The 16,985-nt window shown below is 37.6% G+C and overlaps 1 protein-coding gene across 1 annotated transcript; it reads right to left on the bottom strand.

Annotated features, from left to right (window-relative positions):
• Positions 1-10,683: 10,683 nt before the first annotated feature.
• Positions 10,684-13,762, bottom strand: LOC133712231 (receptor-like protein EIX2). The gene has a single exon (XM_062138345.1). It carries the CDS (start codon positions 13,753-13,755, stop codon positions 10,786-10,788), a length of 2,970 nt encoding a protein of 989 aa, XP_061994329.1. The 5' UTR covers positions 13,756-13,762; the 3' UTR covers positions 10,684-10,785.
• Between the last annotated feature and the right edge of the window lie 3,223 nt (positions 13,763-16,985).

The following is a 16,985-nucleotide window of genomic DNA, read 5'->3' as shown; positions in this document are numbered from 1 at the left end:
GCTCTACAACTTTCATGAAGAAAGTTTTCGGAGAAACCCAACGAATAAAAAGTCAACCATTTGACCCCTAGAAATTAAAACGTTTCGAGCATTTATTCATCCGAAATACTTCTACTTCACCCTCGAGCCAACTAATCGCACCACAAACAGCAAAATAATTTTCGAAAGACACTTGAAAATTAATAACTAATTTCCGGGGTATTACAAGCCCTATCTTTTAGCATAAGAATGGAGTAAAGTACAAAAATGGCCCAAGATATAAGAGTTTATTATAAAAGTCCATGTTAGACTTTTCAGTAGTTCATGTACTGTTTGAAATCTTTTGCTTTTTTGTTGTTTTTTTTTTCATACTAGTGAGAATCAAGCCTGTAACCTCCACAATAATAATTTTTATCAATAACCAACATGTCATATAGTTCACTGACCTTTACTCTTTTCTTAAAAACGAAAAATAAAGTTGGAGAGGATGTTGGGACAATAAATTGTAGGATGATGAATTTGAATTACACTTATTTTTTTTATGCTCTCTCTCTCTCTCTTTATTTCTAGCTGAAAACATACAAGTGTTTATTTAATGTTGTGCGTTTTTTTTGGAAGGAATTTGAAACCCAACGTACCTAGGAGGCTCAACCCCATGCACAAAATTATATATTATCTATAGTACTATTATTAAGAAGAGGTTTTGTTAGCCAAAACTGAAATTTTTACTTTTATACCCTCATAATATTAAATAATTTTATATATCTATCTAATTGTTAGGAATAAAAAAGTCAAAATTTCAATAAATAATTTTAAAAAATATATATTATTTTTTGGGCTAAATACAAATTACTACCCTGTGGTTTAGGTCCAAAATCAATTCAGTCCTTGAACTTCCAATTTCATCAAAAACACCCCTGCACTTTCAATTTTGATCTAATAGGTCCAATTTGTTAGTTTTCCGACAATTGAGTTATTTAACTTGTTAATGTGGCTCATATATGGCCTATGTTTTATGATGTGGTGTCGAGGTGGTCTGCACAGTCAATTTAGGAGTGAGTCCTACTATTAAAAATAAATAGTTTTTCAACAAATAATCCAACTATAACTTGAACCCATAACAGAATATTAACAAATTGGACCTATTAGATCAAAATTGAAAGTGCAGGGGTGTTTTTGATGAAATTAGAAGTCCAGGGACTGAATTGATTTTGGACCTAAACCACAGGGTACTAACTAGTATTTAGCCCTTATTTTTTTAAAAATTAGCTATCCACTTCTAGATTGGTAACCACCCACTTCCGTTCAGTTTTTAGGTCTTAATGTATAGATCACTTCTGCAAATTTTCAGCCAATTTGATGATCTTTAAGGCATCCAAAACTGCAATTTACCATTATAAAAACGAACGGTTCCGGTTCGACAGATTCTGTCCGTTCATGTAAATTGCAATTTTGGATGCCTTAACGATCACCAATTTGGCTGAAAATTTGCAGAAGTGATCTACACATTAGGAGCTAAAAAATGAACGGTTGAGATGCCAAAATATAATCGAAAAGTTGGTCTAATGCCTATCCCTATAAAAGACCAAAAAAAGGGATCCCTTAGTGGAAGGGCCCTACACACACACACACACACACACACACACACACACACACATACATACATACATACACATACATACACATACATACACACACACACACACACACACGAAAAGAGACTGAGGGTATTGTAGCTTATGAACAGTAATTCTCTTATGAATAGTGAGCTCCCCATTTTGCCCCTTACCACGAGTTGGCTGCCTCTGACGCTGAGTTGTTATGCGTGTTGGCTTGACTCTGTGTGTTTGCTTCAGATAAGGACGCATTCTCTCTTCTAAACCCCTATGCTTTCTCTATGGCGCTATCTATGTTTGTTCTTTGATTGCCACCGTTTCCATCTGCTTGTTTAGAGTGACATCGAAAGGTTTTGATCGCCCCTTTTATCCACGCCAACAATTCACTACTCTAATTCCTCAATTTTTTGTTTTATCTTCTTCGCACTACACCAAAAAGTTAATCACACAACACTAATCACACAACGAAACAAAAATCATCTGTTGTGTGTTTTAGTAAGCTCTATTGTACAACGGTATTAGTGATATTTTGTTGTGTGAATGTCAACAAACTGATAACTTTTTTATCAGAACTAGATTGCACAATGGAATTAACCATTGTCCGTCGTCTGAGTCTTAAAAAATTTAGCGGCAGATTTCCCCCCACTTTAGAGTCTTGGTTGGCTCTTGAAACACTGAAATTTGGGTTACTAGGTACAACGGGTTTCACTATTTCTGTTGTGTGATTGAAAAACTAAGCGCCAAATTACGTTTGAGGAAGCTTGAATGTCTTCCCCTAGATAGGCCTAGTGTAAGCTGCTGTAATTGTACAACAAATTTAAGATTTTCTGTTGTATGAACTTGGACTAGGCGGCAACATTTTGAGCCAAAATGTTATACGCGGCATATTTCCCTCCATGTTTTGACATTTTGATTTTGTATTAGTGTGCTCCTACAACAGTATGTTACACAATCGTTGTGGGAGTGACTTAGAGAATGTATTGAGGGTTAATTGTGTCCCAAAACCTAGCCATATCTCGACCTAATTGTAAAGTGGATAAAAAAGAAAACAAAACCTCTCTCTCTCCCCTCTCGAACCTGTCGACCCGTCTCGACCCTCGATCATCTTCTTCGCCACTTTCCCTTCCCCTTCTTATCCAAAATGCAAATCATGTGCCCTCCTCACTTGTAATCCAAATCCCTAGATCCAAACCACTAATTCAAACCAGCAATTTCCCCCATTTCCCACTCAATTTTTTGAAATCCATACCAAAGTTTTCCTCAATTGAAAAAATGGGATTCGAATTGAACGCTTTAGGGTTTCGAGTAATCGAGCAGCAGTGCGATGAGAAACAACACGGAAAGTGCAAATTCTGAGCCTCTTGAGCGTGACGACGGCGCTGAGGCGGTTACCTCAATTCCCGATTTTTCTGGCAGTGAGGATGCGGTGCCGCAGCTGCTGCACGTCGTCTTTTCAGAACCATCGAAGAGCAAGACGAGAATGAATCTGACGACGATGAGTATATCCCCAATAAGTTCAGTCGGTTTCTTCACGTTACAAACCCTCAAGCTCGCCGCAATTCCTTCACCTTCTTCTTCTTTACGCTCCGTTTTCAAACCATTATCCAAAACCTTCCTCTACTGCCATAGCCACACACCAAGACCTCAAGTTCCTCTCTTCTTCGTCAAGGGCTTTTTAGCCTCGGCCGTACAATCCACTGTCGCTACAGCACCAAAAGCAACAAGCCCAGATGAGAAAGGTTCTCTCTTTTCATAAACTCGTTGGGTTTTTGAATAAAGTAGAGTTCTTTAGATTATGTTTAGTTAAAATTTTTGTTTTTTTTTTGTTTTTTTTTTGCGATTGTAGGTGTGAAACCACAGTGGAAAGTGATAGATTTCAAGGGGCATGGATAAGGGAGAACAAGGATGCTGTTGCTTGGGTAAATGCTTTATCATTCTGCATATGGTTTACTGAGATCCCATTCTTCTGGTTTATTGAGATATGGTCATAGGCTAAATTGGATATGCTTCTGGTACTGTGAATTGAGATATGCTTATAATTTTTGTTTTCTTTTTATAGTATTGTAGCCTAGTTTCATCGGATATGGGTAATATCTGGTATGAGTCTGGATTTGATCGGTCATGAATTTAGGTTTCTTTTTGGTTGTCCTTTTGTTCTGCATCTTAGAAAGTCAAATCTGCAATTAATTCATAGGTTTTAGTGTAGGACCAACTCTGCAGTCTTTCTTTGTAGTGAAACTTGAATGGCTGGGAACCCATTAGCAAGTAGCAAGGCTTCGTTTTTCTTGTATTTCTAGTTGATGATGCCATTTTTGCTCTTTGAAAGCTATCATTATTGAAAAGATATGAACACAATTAGTATTGCAATCAAAGGGATGAGCTGCATTAAATCTTAGTAACAAAAAACAGAGAAAAAGTATGGCATGCATGCTTATATTTAGATATGTTCCCTTGATATAGATATATTCCTAGGACTGCAGATGTAGGAGTGCTGCAGTACATGAAGAAATTAAAATTACTGCAAACACATAAGTAGGAGATCTTCCAATTAAAATTCCTCATGCAGGATTGTGTGCAGTAGGAGATCTTCCAAAAGTTTGTTGCCAAATTGAATGAGCACTATGAGAATGTTCTGATTGAAATGTGTTATAGCTTAAAATGAAATATCTAAGGAACAAGTGAGGGTGAAAGTGTTAGTAATTACTTTTCGTTATTTTAAAATCGATGCTGACTATAAGTTTAATAGTTTGCATAAGTGCCTTAAGTATGTAATAATAGATTCATATACTGATGGTGACATGGTGCAGCTCTTTCCGGTCATCTTTTAGTGGTTATTATAATATTTGATGGATATTGATCAATAACACATCAATGTATTTGCAAATCTGTATCTTACTTTACAATTCAAGGTCAAGGTGAAATTATTTTTTTCTTTTGAAGAATTTGTTGTTCCTCTGGTATTTATGTTACTTATACATAAGAAATCAGGTGGTTAAACTTTTACCTGCTTAAAAATACAGGAGCACTACTTTTGGCCTTCAGACAGCATTGCTCTGGAGAAATTTGAGATAAAGTGGCATGAAGTAACAAACCAAGTGGGGGAACAGATCACCTCGAGTACTATTTTGGTAATGTTTAGCACCAACTCCAAATGATCTGTTGCTCGTACTGATATTCATCTTTGAGCAGATAATCCGCTTGTCCCTAGCATCGGCCATTTGTACTTGGCAGTTAATGCTAAACACGATGAACTGGCTTCTGAGGGGACAATGCAATTCGCCAAGTGAGTTTTACAGAGTCTGCTCACATAGTGCAAGCATCATGGTCATCATATGTAATTTTTCTTGGATTGCACTTTAATAAAATAAAGATAGAGGTTAGTGGAAGTAGTATGCTCTAGCCTAGTTAACAAAGTAAACCTTCATGCTATTAAAAGTAATAAAACGTGCACTTTTAAAAAAAAAAAATTGGTGATTAGTAAGAGATAATGGTCACTGGAAGAAATATTTACCAGATTTTCTCAATATCTTTATAGTTTTGTAATGCTCTGAGCATAGTATGGTGTTCAGCGTTCCTTTTAAAATAATATCTGGTGCAAACAAATTGCAGTGCCAACAAGTGCTTAAAGAGCTAGAAGCATCGGTCAATCTTGCTAGGGGTTTCTATATAGTCATAATTGCATTTACTTTTGGTTGGTATATATTTGTTGGATTTGATCATCTGCTACAAGCTTGGCCAAGTGGTTGAGACTTGCTGTGAATAAATGGGACAACATCATTGCTGGTAATAAGGTGGAAGTCTGGGGCACGAGTTCTTGTTGTCGTGGACTAGTGAGCTCACTCTCTCTTTTGAAGGCGAGGTTTATGTGTTTTTTGCTGTTATGCCCCAGAAGGTCACTCTCTGTTTCTTTCTTGCTTGTATATTATAAATTGTTTAATTCTAAAATGCTTGTATATTATGTACATAGTAAGGCATTATCCCTCTTGTTCATTGCATTTGTTAATTGTGTCAGGAACTATATGGTGGAATGTTGCATAAAGAGTCTTTGGGAGATCGAGCGTGGAGTACCAAGCATTAATGCAGCAAGCTATATTTTGTTTCATCGTGTAAAACTTAACCAGGAAACTTAAATGCTTTTTAGTCTATCCAATGTATGAATGCTTTAGCATTAATGTTCCTTAAATTCAATATTTGATGAATTGATGTATCCCAATGACTTTGGTACAAATGTTGATCATTTGATGGTTTGTATTCAATTTGTATTCCAATTGTTCACTATTAATTTATATCCATTCAAAATTTGGGTATTCACACAACGCAATTATATATATCACACAATGGATTTTAATAACTAACGTCATTTAGTTTTAATCTCATACAACAGAAAAGGCTAGAACTCAGTTGTCCCAGTTTAAATCACACAACAGAATAATTAAAAAAAACGTTGTATGAGAATCTTAACCCACAACGGCATAAAAACAAGTTCTGTTGTGTGAACTGCTGCGCATGACTGCTGCACATGGTTGCGCCTGGCATCTGTCGAGTTCTGGGACAACGGTGCAAATGAATATATGTCGACTGATTGCATCTCACACAACGGTGAATTCACCGTCGTCTGAGTTTTCATCAGACAACATCGAGATAGACGACGGTGAGTCTCCAAATCACACAACGTTTTTTCGCCGTCGTGTGATGCAGTTTTTGGTGTAGTGTCGTTACGATCTTTGGTTGATTGTACTTTTCTGCTTCTGCGGATTTCAACTGGGAGTTTTGGATTGTTTCTCTGATTTGTCTTGAACAGAGGCTTTAAATCATTTTGTTCGACGAATTGGTTTAGGATTAAGGCATCTAGATATTGATCGATCCAAAGGCTCTCATGCATGTGATTGGAACCTCCTCTCACAATTCATTTGGGGTTAACTGAATTTATGGGTATTTTAGGGTCATTTATTATTCGGAATTGAACATTATCTTCAAATTTTGCAGGTATGACAAATCAGCAACTTATTGATCATGAACACCAAATGATGGATGAGATTGATCAAGACATCGATAGAGCACAAAGGTCATTGGTTCATCTTCAATATCTGATTTCATCACTAGACAAATGTAATTACAGAATGGGTACTTATTCCACTATTTAAAGTGATAAGAAATCTGGCCAACAACTTCAACTTATGATTTAGGATTCCAGAGTGGTTTCAATCCTAAATTTGGATTGCAGAATAACTTCAATCCTAATCGAAACCACTAATCAAATTGCAACAAGGTTATGACCTTCTCAAATTACCAAACCATCAACAGAAGCTAAAAACATCACACACAGACACCAAATCTGTTGACGCAGTAAAACCCTTAGAGAAGGGAAACAACTGCGGGCACTATGCAGGTAACAAATCCACTAAAGAAATCAGTACATAAAGAACTTACAAACGCTCAATCTACCTGGACCCAATCTAGAAAGCAGCTCTGTCTTTGCTTTGCTACTGACTTCACAAGCTGAACTTGAAACTCCTTCATCAATCTTCAGATGGCACAACTCCCACAAAGTCGTCAATCATCTCAAGGCACAAGGACATGTATGCAACAGACAAGAAGACATACACATATGGTGTTTTAAAGGTATGGTTTTCTGGGTTTGACAATCCTTTGGAAGCTAGACATGGAACAGCTTACCAAGACACTCTTAAGGAAGATTTTTGGCTCAGTGCATTATAGGAGAAATATGAGGATCAGAGAAAACGATAAGGAACAGTGCTCTCTAGATGCAAGTGTGTGGCTAGCTGAGTGTGAGAACCTATTTATATGGAAAGACTCGAGCTAGGGCTGACTGGGTATGTGTAATAAAGATAACTCACTTGTTTAAGATTAGACACATTAAATAAAGCAAGCTTAAAACAAACTGCCAGCTCAGCTTAGACACACAGGATTGAAAAGCAAGTCTCATCCTAATCTAGGATAGATAAGAACCTTCAATCCTAAAACCGCAAGCAATATGAATGCAATTTATACCTGATGATGTTGAGGAGGGAAGATCCATAGCACTTGAAGCACAACATTATTCTGAAGATCAAAGAGACAGAAGCTAAAACTAGATACAAGAGAGTCTTAGATAATAAGCTAGGAAATGCCAATTACAAAACAGTTTTTGCACTAACAACAAATATCTGTTCATGCTCCCAAGCGTTGTCATAATTTTAAGTCATTTTAAGTTGAACTTTTCTTTGACTTTCTTTTTATAATAGGTTGTTCATCAGACTATCAACGGAGGACTATGACTTTGACAATGCTTTTAGGGCTCTCTGTAGTATATGCAAGTTTAAAGTTGACTTTTAGTGAAGATACTACTAAGGCAAAGACATACTAATTTCTCTATCTACATCCAGGGCCAGTCCTGAAAATTAAGAGGCCTAGTGCGAAAATTTAAATGATGCCTTATTAATCACGATCTCAATTAGAAGAACTAAGAAAAAATGATTGGTATAAATAGAAGAAGAAAATAGTGGACGCCTAAAAACATCAACAAGGAAAAATAGAGAAAAAAAGAGAGTCAAGAAACATAACAGAAGATCGAAGAAGAAAGTTGAGAGGCCTTAGGAATGAAAAGAAAAAAAAATATGTATTAAAAGAAGAGAGAAGATCACAAAATAGGCAAAGAAAAATTAAACAGAGCTAAGCACCCATGGGTTTTGAACCCAAGACCAATCAAGCCTAACAACTTAAGGTAAAGTGGCCAACTGAACTGAACAATAATTCAATAACTCTCAACATTCTTGACCTATATATTTATCTAAAGCCATTACAAAATTGAATTCAGAGGCCTTCGAAAACCGGAGGCCTTGTGCGGCTGCTCCATTTGAACACCCTCAGGGCCGCCCCTGTCTACATCTCTTTTTTTTGCCCCAAGTCCTTTCGAATTTTGATTTTTTGGTAGCTGATTTCGATATTTTTTGTTATTAGTATATGCAGCTTTCTCAACTGGTTTTTTTATTAATCTGTGATATCTTCAGGAGTTTCTTCTTATATGTACTTTTCTATGTTGAAAACCTAAAAGGCAGTGTTGATTTGATTTGACAAAAATTCAATTTTATCATAGGATTTTTGTGTAAAGATTATAAATACTACAATAAAATGTCAAACAAATATACAAAACATTGAATTACAAAAATTTATATAAATACTGTGGAAAAATCCAAAAATGTACTTATGCACACCTTCTTTCGCGGTTTGGTAGTTTTGGAAGTTGCTAACAAAATCTACATACTCTAATCTTTCATATTTATGCTTCTCTACTTTGTTGTATGGTTAGTTTGATTTAATATAGGGGGTTTTGTCCTTTTCACTAATTCTAGAAAAAAAATTTCCTCTTACACCACCCATTTATTTTTTTCCCACTTACCCATAAAAACTCTTATAACTTGTTCCCTAATACGGTCTGAAATGCAGTAATCAACAAGGCAGAGTCGCTTTCTATATCTACTTCCAACCAACCTTGGTGAATATCAAGAAAAAGACCAGCTCTACACACCTCAGCTTCCAATGGGCGTAGAGTTTATCTAAAGGATGAGTAGAGTTTCTTTTTTACAAGAAGCGGTAATTTCATTGATGTTGCAATATTACGAAATAACCTGTCACACTTGGCCCAACAAAAGTGAATTCTACGTATAGAATATTATAGTTGCATACACTTAACACCTAAGGCTCACATATATAAACAACAGTACAAGTGACACCAAACCCTATGCGGCTCCGGCCGCCCTCCCGCTATTGGTGTTTCTCACTGATCTACCGTGGACGCCATCAACGATCTATTCGACGCTTGATGGCAATCTTTAGGGCCCTTGTTGTTCTTTTGATATTTTCGACTTCCTTTTCTTTAAGGTCCACTGTGTGGAAGGTATGGCTTAACCGTCGGGCTTGGCTGACCTTCGATGGCGGTGTTGCTTCTATGGCTGATGTTGACGGCGAGTTCTGGCGACAAATTAGTTGTCCAGCTTCTGTTGGTGGCGGCGATGTTGCCTGGCTGGTCCCGGCCTCGATGTTTACAATGGTCAGGGTTGTAGCGGACGTCAATGACGGTATTGGCCAAGCACTGAGTTTGGGTGCCCTGATCTTGGGTGTCCAGATCAGTGTGGGTGGTGTTTTGTTTGGGCTGGTTTTAAGCCCAAATTTGAGCCCAATTGAGGGGCTTGAAGCGGTGCATTTCACAAACCTTTGGAAAATCTGGGTTTGGACCCAGGTTTTACTGATCTGAATTTTTGCTACGCCGGATTTTGGTGGTGTCTCCGCCACCGGGAGAGTAGTCTCCGCCACCGGGAGAGTAGTCTCCGATCATATTCAAGGGCAATTGGGTCGTTGGGCCTTAGTTCGAATGTGGTGGGTTATCCAAGTGTAGGCTCAAGACAATGGATTGGTGGCTTGAGCTTGTTTTTGGCTTATTGCATTTTGTAACCTTATGGATCTTACATTCATGGGAGGCTCTTTGCAATTTACTAGTATTTTTGTATACCAATTGAGGTCTCTAGGCGAACTTACTTGTTTAGTTGTTTCGAGTCATGTATCATTCACTAGCTTACGATCTTCTCTTGTTTGTCCCTTGTTTAGAATAGGTGAGTTCATTTTGTTTGCAATGAGAATTACCTGTCAATTTGTTTGGCGGCTTGTGCCTTAACAGATTATGGAACAAGACAATAATTGATGTATGTGCTTTTTAGTCATGGATAAGTAATGAAATTATCTATTTTAAAAAAAAAAATCACCTAAGGCTCACCTAAATATTATAGAGAATACAGATCATCAAATAAAAATTAATCCCTGTACTCAGGTTTAAACTCTTTAGTCGCCAAAATGATAATCCAATGGGCGAGTACGAAGAGGTATGCTCATCTTCCTTATTTATTGAAAACAAAAATGAAAATGCCCACAGAGGAGGAAGGAGCAAGGAGCGGGGTTAACATCCTTACTCCTCCAAAAAGCACAACTCTTTTTCTTTTTTCTTTTTTATTTGTCAATGCTTACAATTCAAGTCCACTAGACCACATTCTCAAAAACAAAAACAAAAACAAAAACAAAATTCCATTAGGCGAAAATGTAAACAAAGTACATCAAATATTACACATTACAAGATAGAGAAAGGAAAATTATAACATAGCTAAGTTTAACACTAATTTACTTATTTTCTTTCTTTCAATCAAATTTTCCTTTGGAAATGAGCCATTTTCAATGCAACTGCCACTGCTACCTTATCGTAGATGCTATCAAAGAACTGAAAGTAGGCATACCTCCACGACTTCTTTATGAGTAATGTGCCACAAACACCCCAAAAGCCTATGATAAAGCCAAGCACTGCGCTGACGTAAAAACCAAACTTTTTATCATCTTCATGTCTTTTCCCTCGAGGAAAAGTGGGTTGTGGAGGTGTGTCATCTCCTGAGCACTTATTTAAAAGGGGAACCCCACAAAGTGATGGATTGCCCCCATAAATATTGGTTGAATCATCAAGTGCTTGAAGTTGGTTGCCCAAAGGAATTCTTCCGCTCAAGTCGTTGTAAGACAAATTCAAGTGAGACAAATAGGTTAAAGATGAAATACTTTGAGGAATTCGTCCTGAAAGGTGGTTGACTGAGAGATCAAGGAATTCGAGTGACCGCAAGTTTCCAATCTTCGAGGGAATATTTCCACTTAGATGATTCATCGACAGGTTCAAGATAACCAATGCAAAGAGACCGCATATTTCTTCAGGGATTTCACCTTCCAAACTATTTGAGGAAAGATCTATGCTTTTTACCCACATCAGAGTCGTGTTATACTGGAGTTCTCTTCCTTTGGTCACCATTATTTGTTGTTCATACTCATGATATAAGGCATAAACATTGAACTTGACATCTGTTAGAGCAGTCATATTATTCAAACACTTTGGTATAGTACCTGAGAGGTGGTTACGACCAAGATCTAGGAGGTGAAGGTAGTTAAGATTGCACAATTGCTGGGGAATATGTCCACTTAGATAATTGGATGGCAGTCGTAAGATGAACGCCTTGGATACATTTGTTCCTATCCATGAAGGTAGGTTTCCAGTAAATCTATTACCACCAAGATCAATACTCCTCAGGTTGGTGCAATTTCCCAAGGCCATAGGGATTTCACCATCGAATTTGTTGTTCTTCATCGACAACATGAAAAGTGAATTTGGGATACCCATTGAACTGGGAATATTCCCTGAGAGATGATTGTCTCCAACATCAACAATGTATATGTCACCCCACATACTCCATGCTTGAGGGAAATCTCCAGAAATGTTGTTGCTTCTTAGAGAAAAGATTAACAACTTCTGCATATTGCAAACAGAGGATGGAATCGTGCCATTCAAATTATTTTCATAGAGATGCAGTTGTTGCAATTTTGGAAAATGTTGGTCAAAAGTTAACGGAATTGGCCCGGAAAATGAATTGCTAGCAAGATTTAGGTAGTAAGCCTCCTTACACAACCAAAGCGGGAGTGAGCCGTGGAATTGATTATGTCTCAAATCTAGAGTCACTAAATTTGGACCTATCAGTTGGACTGGAAGCTTTCCACGAATTTGGTTGTGAGATAAATCCAAATATTGGACTTGGGAAGATATTTTCACGAACCATTCCTCTGGTATGGAATCCGAGATTCCTGTATTGCTAAGAGTGACATATACTAGTTCAGTTTGAGAGAGAAGCCATAGTGAAAAGGCAGGACCTACTTGACAGTTCTTGATGGCAATGGTGTCAAGCTTGAAAGGAGGAACCCACTCATAAGCCACATTGAAAATGATGGAAGTTAGCAGGTTGCGGTTACTTCTGTTGCCCAGCGCAATGTATTTTAATTTTGTGAGATCTATGAAATGGGCTTCAGTTAAAAAGCCTGCCAATGAGTTCTCCGACAGGTCTAGATGAACTAGCTCAGAGAGTCCTCCCAAACTTTTTGGAATGGATCCATTCAAATGATTATCAAAGAGGTTAAGGTACTGCAAATGGGGGAGCATCCCTAAGGAGGCAGGCAATTCGCCTACCAGCTTATTACGAGACAAGTCTAGTGACTCCAACTTGTTATTTGCACAACCTGATAAACCATCCAAAAACTCCAGAATACCCTGATCAAATGCGTTGTCCGCAAGAATTAAGGTCTTTAGGTTGCAAAGATTTCCAAAAAGTTTGGGAATTCGACCGTGAAGGCCATTAAGAGATAAATCAAGTTCTTCCAACGATTTCAGGTTAACGAAATCATTGGGAAAGGGACCGCTAAAAGAATTCATGGCCAGGTGAAGTTCTCTGAGGCTAGTTAGATTAAGGACCCACTTTGGAAATGGAAACTTAAAATCATTGAATGACATATCAAGGATCAAAAGTGATGTGAGGTTCATGGTGTGAAGTGAAAGTGGAAGGCTTTCAATGTTGCATCTAGACAAGTGTAACTCTAGCATGGAAGGAAGCATGTTAACAACATGTAGCCAACTGGCTCCGGCATTGCTAAGGTCCACTTCATTCAGACTGAGGTATTTTAGAGAGGAGAGATGAGAAAGCCAATTCAAATTTGTGGAAGAAATTTTCAATAAATAGTCAGCACTGAGGTCAAGATAGTTCAAGTTTGATAGGTTACCAAGATGAGGTGGAATCTGTCCCTCAAATGATGAAGATGAGACATTGAGATACTTCAGACTTTTAAGCTGACCAAAGAACTTGGGAATTTGAAGCCCTTGAAAGTCATTCGAGCTCAAGTCTAGGTAACTCAGATATTTCAAGCTAAGCAAAGAAGGATTTATCTTACCCCCCAAAAAGGACTCATAATAAGCCTCCAACTCCCAGTCTTCAGCATCAATAGATGGAGCTGGACTTGTATTGCGGAGGTCCATCTTTTCAACATGACCAGTGCGGTTGTTGCATGAAATCCCTTTCCATTGACAACTATTTTGACCCTTCCAAGATGATAGCCTACCCGAAACATCGATAAGATCTGCCTTGAAGGTGAGAAGCGCGCTTCTCTCTTTGTCAATGCATTTCACAACTGGAAGATCATCTCCCAAGCAGAGTTGTTTACTAGTGTTTAGACATGAAGAGGCTAAAAACAAAAGGAGGAAACAGAAAGCAATATTGATATGATAGACAGGGTTGGGAAAGTTTGCAGAACTATCCATAATTAAGGTTTGCTTTGTTGTGGATGGCTATTATTGAATACATCTGATGGAATTTATAGAAAGCTACGAGCAAGTAATATTCAATATTAAAATATAACTCAATTTTTTTTTCCAAATTCATAGTCCTCAACCCATTTCACAAGTTTGCAAGTCTTTTCAAGTTCATAACAAGATTGGTTAATTAATAGGTATACATTTGATGAAACCGATGTTTTGGCTTCATGGTGGATTTTTGCAAACCCTACATGTCCTAAACAGGACTAAAATATTGTATGAGCAATTGAGGTTGTATAAGTAATACCACCAAATTCTAATGAAGATGGTAACCATTACCACCTAAAACAGATAAAAACTTGAGCTTCATTATATACAGCAATATAGTTTCATCTCAAGATGTTTCGTTGTCGTGGATCATTTGAAACTGTACGGTTGTATAATTGAAGTTTGCATGATCTCTCTCTCTCTCTGGTCTAAGTTAAGTGTGACTTATTCTATGTATGGAATCTATTGCGAAATTTCTTTGATGTTGAAATATCCATTTCAAATCACCATCCCAGTATGAAATATATATCCCAAGTCAAACCAAAATCATCTTTAAATATAGCTAACATCCAGTTTAATAAGAATCAAATCCTATCCAAAGATGAGAATCTAGTTTCCTATAAACGAAAATAAGACTTTCTCGCCTGGTAATGTGTAAAGTAGGAACACACCGGGTGATAACTCTCAACACTATTTGAACCTGGCACATAGTCAAGAACTTAGGAAATACGTTACGCATCAACAGTCAATATTGATCACTATAGTTGTGCGTATAAAAACACTCCACTGGGAAGCAGCTCGCTTTGATATTGATCACTTGAATTCAAGACTCTGATTAATTAAGAAATGAGCTTTTCATTGAAATGAGACTTTCAGTAATATCTTAACTAAACCACGCAAAGCACATGTAATTTCTTGTTGGAATTTCAGTGTGTGTGTGTCTATATATATCGGAGCCGTTCCAAAGAGGACGTCCGCAACCCAGAAAAAGTGCGGATGTCCGGGATTTCTCCACGATCAAGTTCCGACGGCGACTCGCCTCTTGCCGGACGGAGGCCAAGGGCATCCCAGACCAATTTGCAGTGAAGACGAAAGCCAAGAGATCGAGGTCGGAGGTCTGGGCAGCGTGGTCGACTGCAAAATGGTAGTCCGATCAAGGTCGACTGGAAAGTGGTAGCCGGCGAGTCCACCCGACTGCAAACTGGTTTGGGATGTCCAGAGGGTTCGTCCGGCAACCACACCGCAGCCATCGCCGCCTTCTCTACGCTGGAGGAGGGACGTCTGCACTTTTTCTGGGTTGCGGACGTCCTCTTCAGAACCGGCCTGCTATATATATATATATATACAGATCCTATTCAGAGCGAGGTTAGAGTTTAGGATCACTTTTCTGTCTCATATCCACATCTCGACCGTTCAGTTTTTAGGTACTAATGTATAGATCATCTCTGCAAAATTTCAGCCAAATTGATGACCTATAAGGCATCTAACTCGTTCAAACCAATGAACGAACTAAATCTATCCAACCTGAACCGTACTAGCTTTAAGGCAGTTATCAATGCCTTAACGACCATCAATTTGACTGAAATTTTGCAGAGATGATCTATACATTAGTACCTAAAATCGAGATATGGATATGCGACCGAAAAGTGACCCTAAACCCTAACCTCGCTATGAAATTTCAGAGCGAGGCATCGCTCTAGATAGGATCTGTATATATATATATATATATAAAATAAAAGTTGAAGTCAATTAGCATTGCAATTCCTTCATTAAATTATTTCATAGTCCAGCATTCTGCAACTACAACACACTTTACTTTCCAAATAAAAAATTAGATAGATTGTACCTCAAAATCAATTTGGTGAGCAGATTCTCCAGATTCTTTATCCGAATATATATCCAAATCCTCAGCCCGTTTTACAAGTTTGTAAGTCCACTCTTGACTCCTCATCAGGTAGGTTAATTATATTTCACTTGTTTGTGAAATATAGAGACCAACTGTGAAGAAATAGTGAGCAAAACTGAGGGATTCAGTAAGTTTGTTTTAGGGCAACTCTAACAATTAATGAAGTGTCATTTGGGGGAGCTATTCTCATTTTGGCACCTCATTGTTGCACTATTCATATAACATCTAATTTTCATCTCCAACAATGAGGTGTTATATGAAGGTGCTATTTTCAATATTTCTTATTCGAAATATAATATTGTTTATGAGTATATTTTTTTCCCTCAATTACTGCTCCAAAGGTTAGATTTTTTCTTCAATTTTATGGTTTTTATTCTATTTTATTTTTTTGGATACAATTTGAATTTATAAGCCTTGAATTAATAGAAGCCGTCAATTATTTTTTTCCGACAAATATGGGCTGTTAATTAGATAATCGTTGAATAATCTAGTAGTAAATAAGATTATTATTCCATCTGCACCGTCAATTTTCAAACTCAATAAGGAATCTGGACCATCAATCTAGCCAATCACTGCTCCAAGCAAGGTAGATTGGGCCCACGCATCAGTCTTTTGTCTCTCCAAGGGCTGCAAGCGCGCGTTCCTCCACAGCTAGCGCTTTTTGCTTCTCATCAACGCATCTCCTAGCCTGTAGTCACTTCCGCGATTTCTTTCTTTTTCAGCTGACCTAGCCCATGACCTATTGGGCTTGCAGTTGCAAGATGGAGTTGGTTATGGAATTGGCACATATATGAGACTTGGTTTAACACTTGGTCTCATTTTTTTGAGACTAACCCCCCCTTAAAAACCATTGTTGGAGAGCCCAAGTTCTATTTGGGTCTGAAAAATGGGATAGCAATCCCATTGTTGGAGTTGCCCTAACTATCCATGCTATAAGGCCGGTTCGTTTTGCTACATGCATATAGTCGATCAGTTGGTTACTGATCACATACCAGTACAAGTAATTGACGGAAAAACTGTAATGCCCCGTACCTTAAAGTTTTTACTAGTTACATTTTATCGTGGTTGACCGAAGAGTGACTTTTTCTTTAGTCCGGTAAATTAGGAAATTTCTTTGAGAATGTCGTAGTATACGAAAAATCGAATTCGTGGACACGTAGTTTGTTCAAATCGAAGTTACTACGGGAAAGTTGTGATTGAATAATTGAAATTTACTAATTATAGTTTTAGTTTAAATGTTTATTTTATTTTATTTTGGGGGAAGTGAATAAATGAGGAGAGA

Source organism: Rosa rugosa, chromosome 5, assembly GCF_958449725.1.
Source record: "Rosa rugosa chromosome 5, drRosRugo1.1, whole genome shotgun sequence".
Lineage (NCBI taxonomy): Eukaryota > Viridiplantae > Streptophyta > Magnoliopsida > Rosales > Rosaceae > Rosa > Rosa rugosa.
The sequence above is the reverse complement of the archived record's forward strand: the minus strand, read 5'-3'. Positions and strand labels throughout refer to the sequence as shown.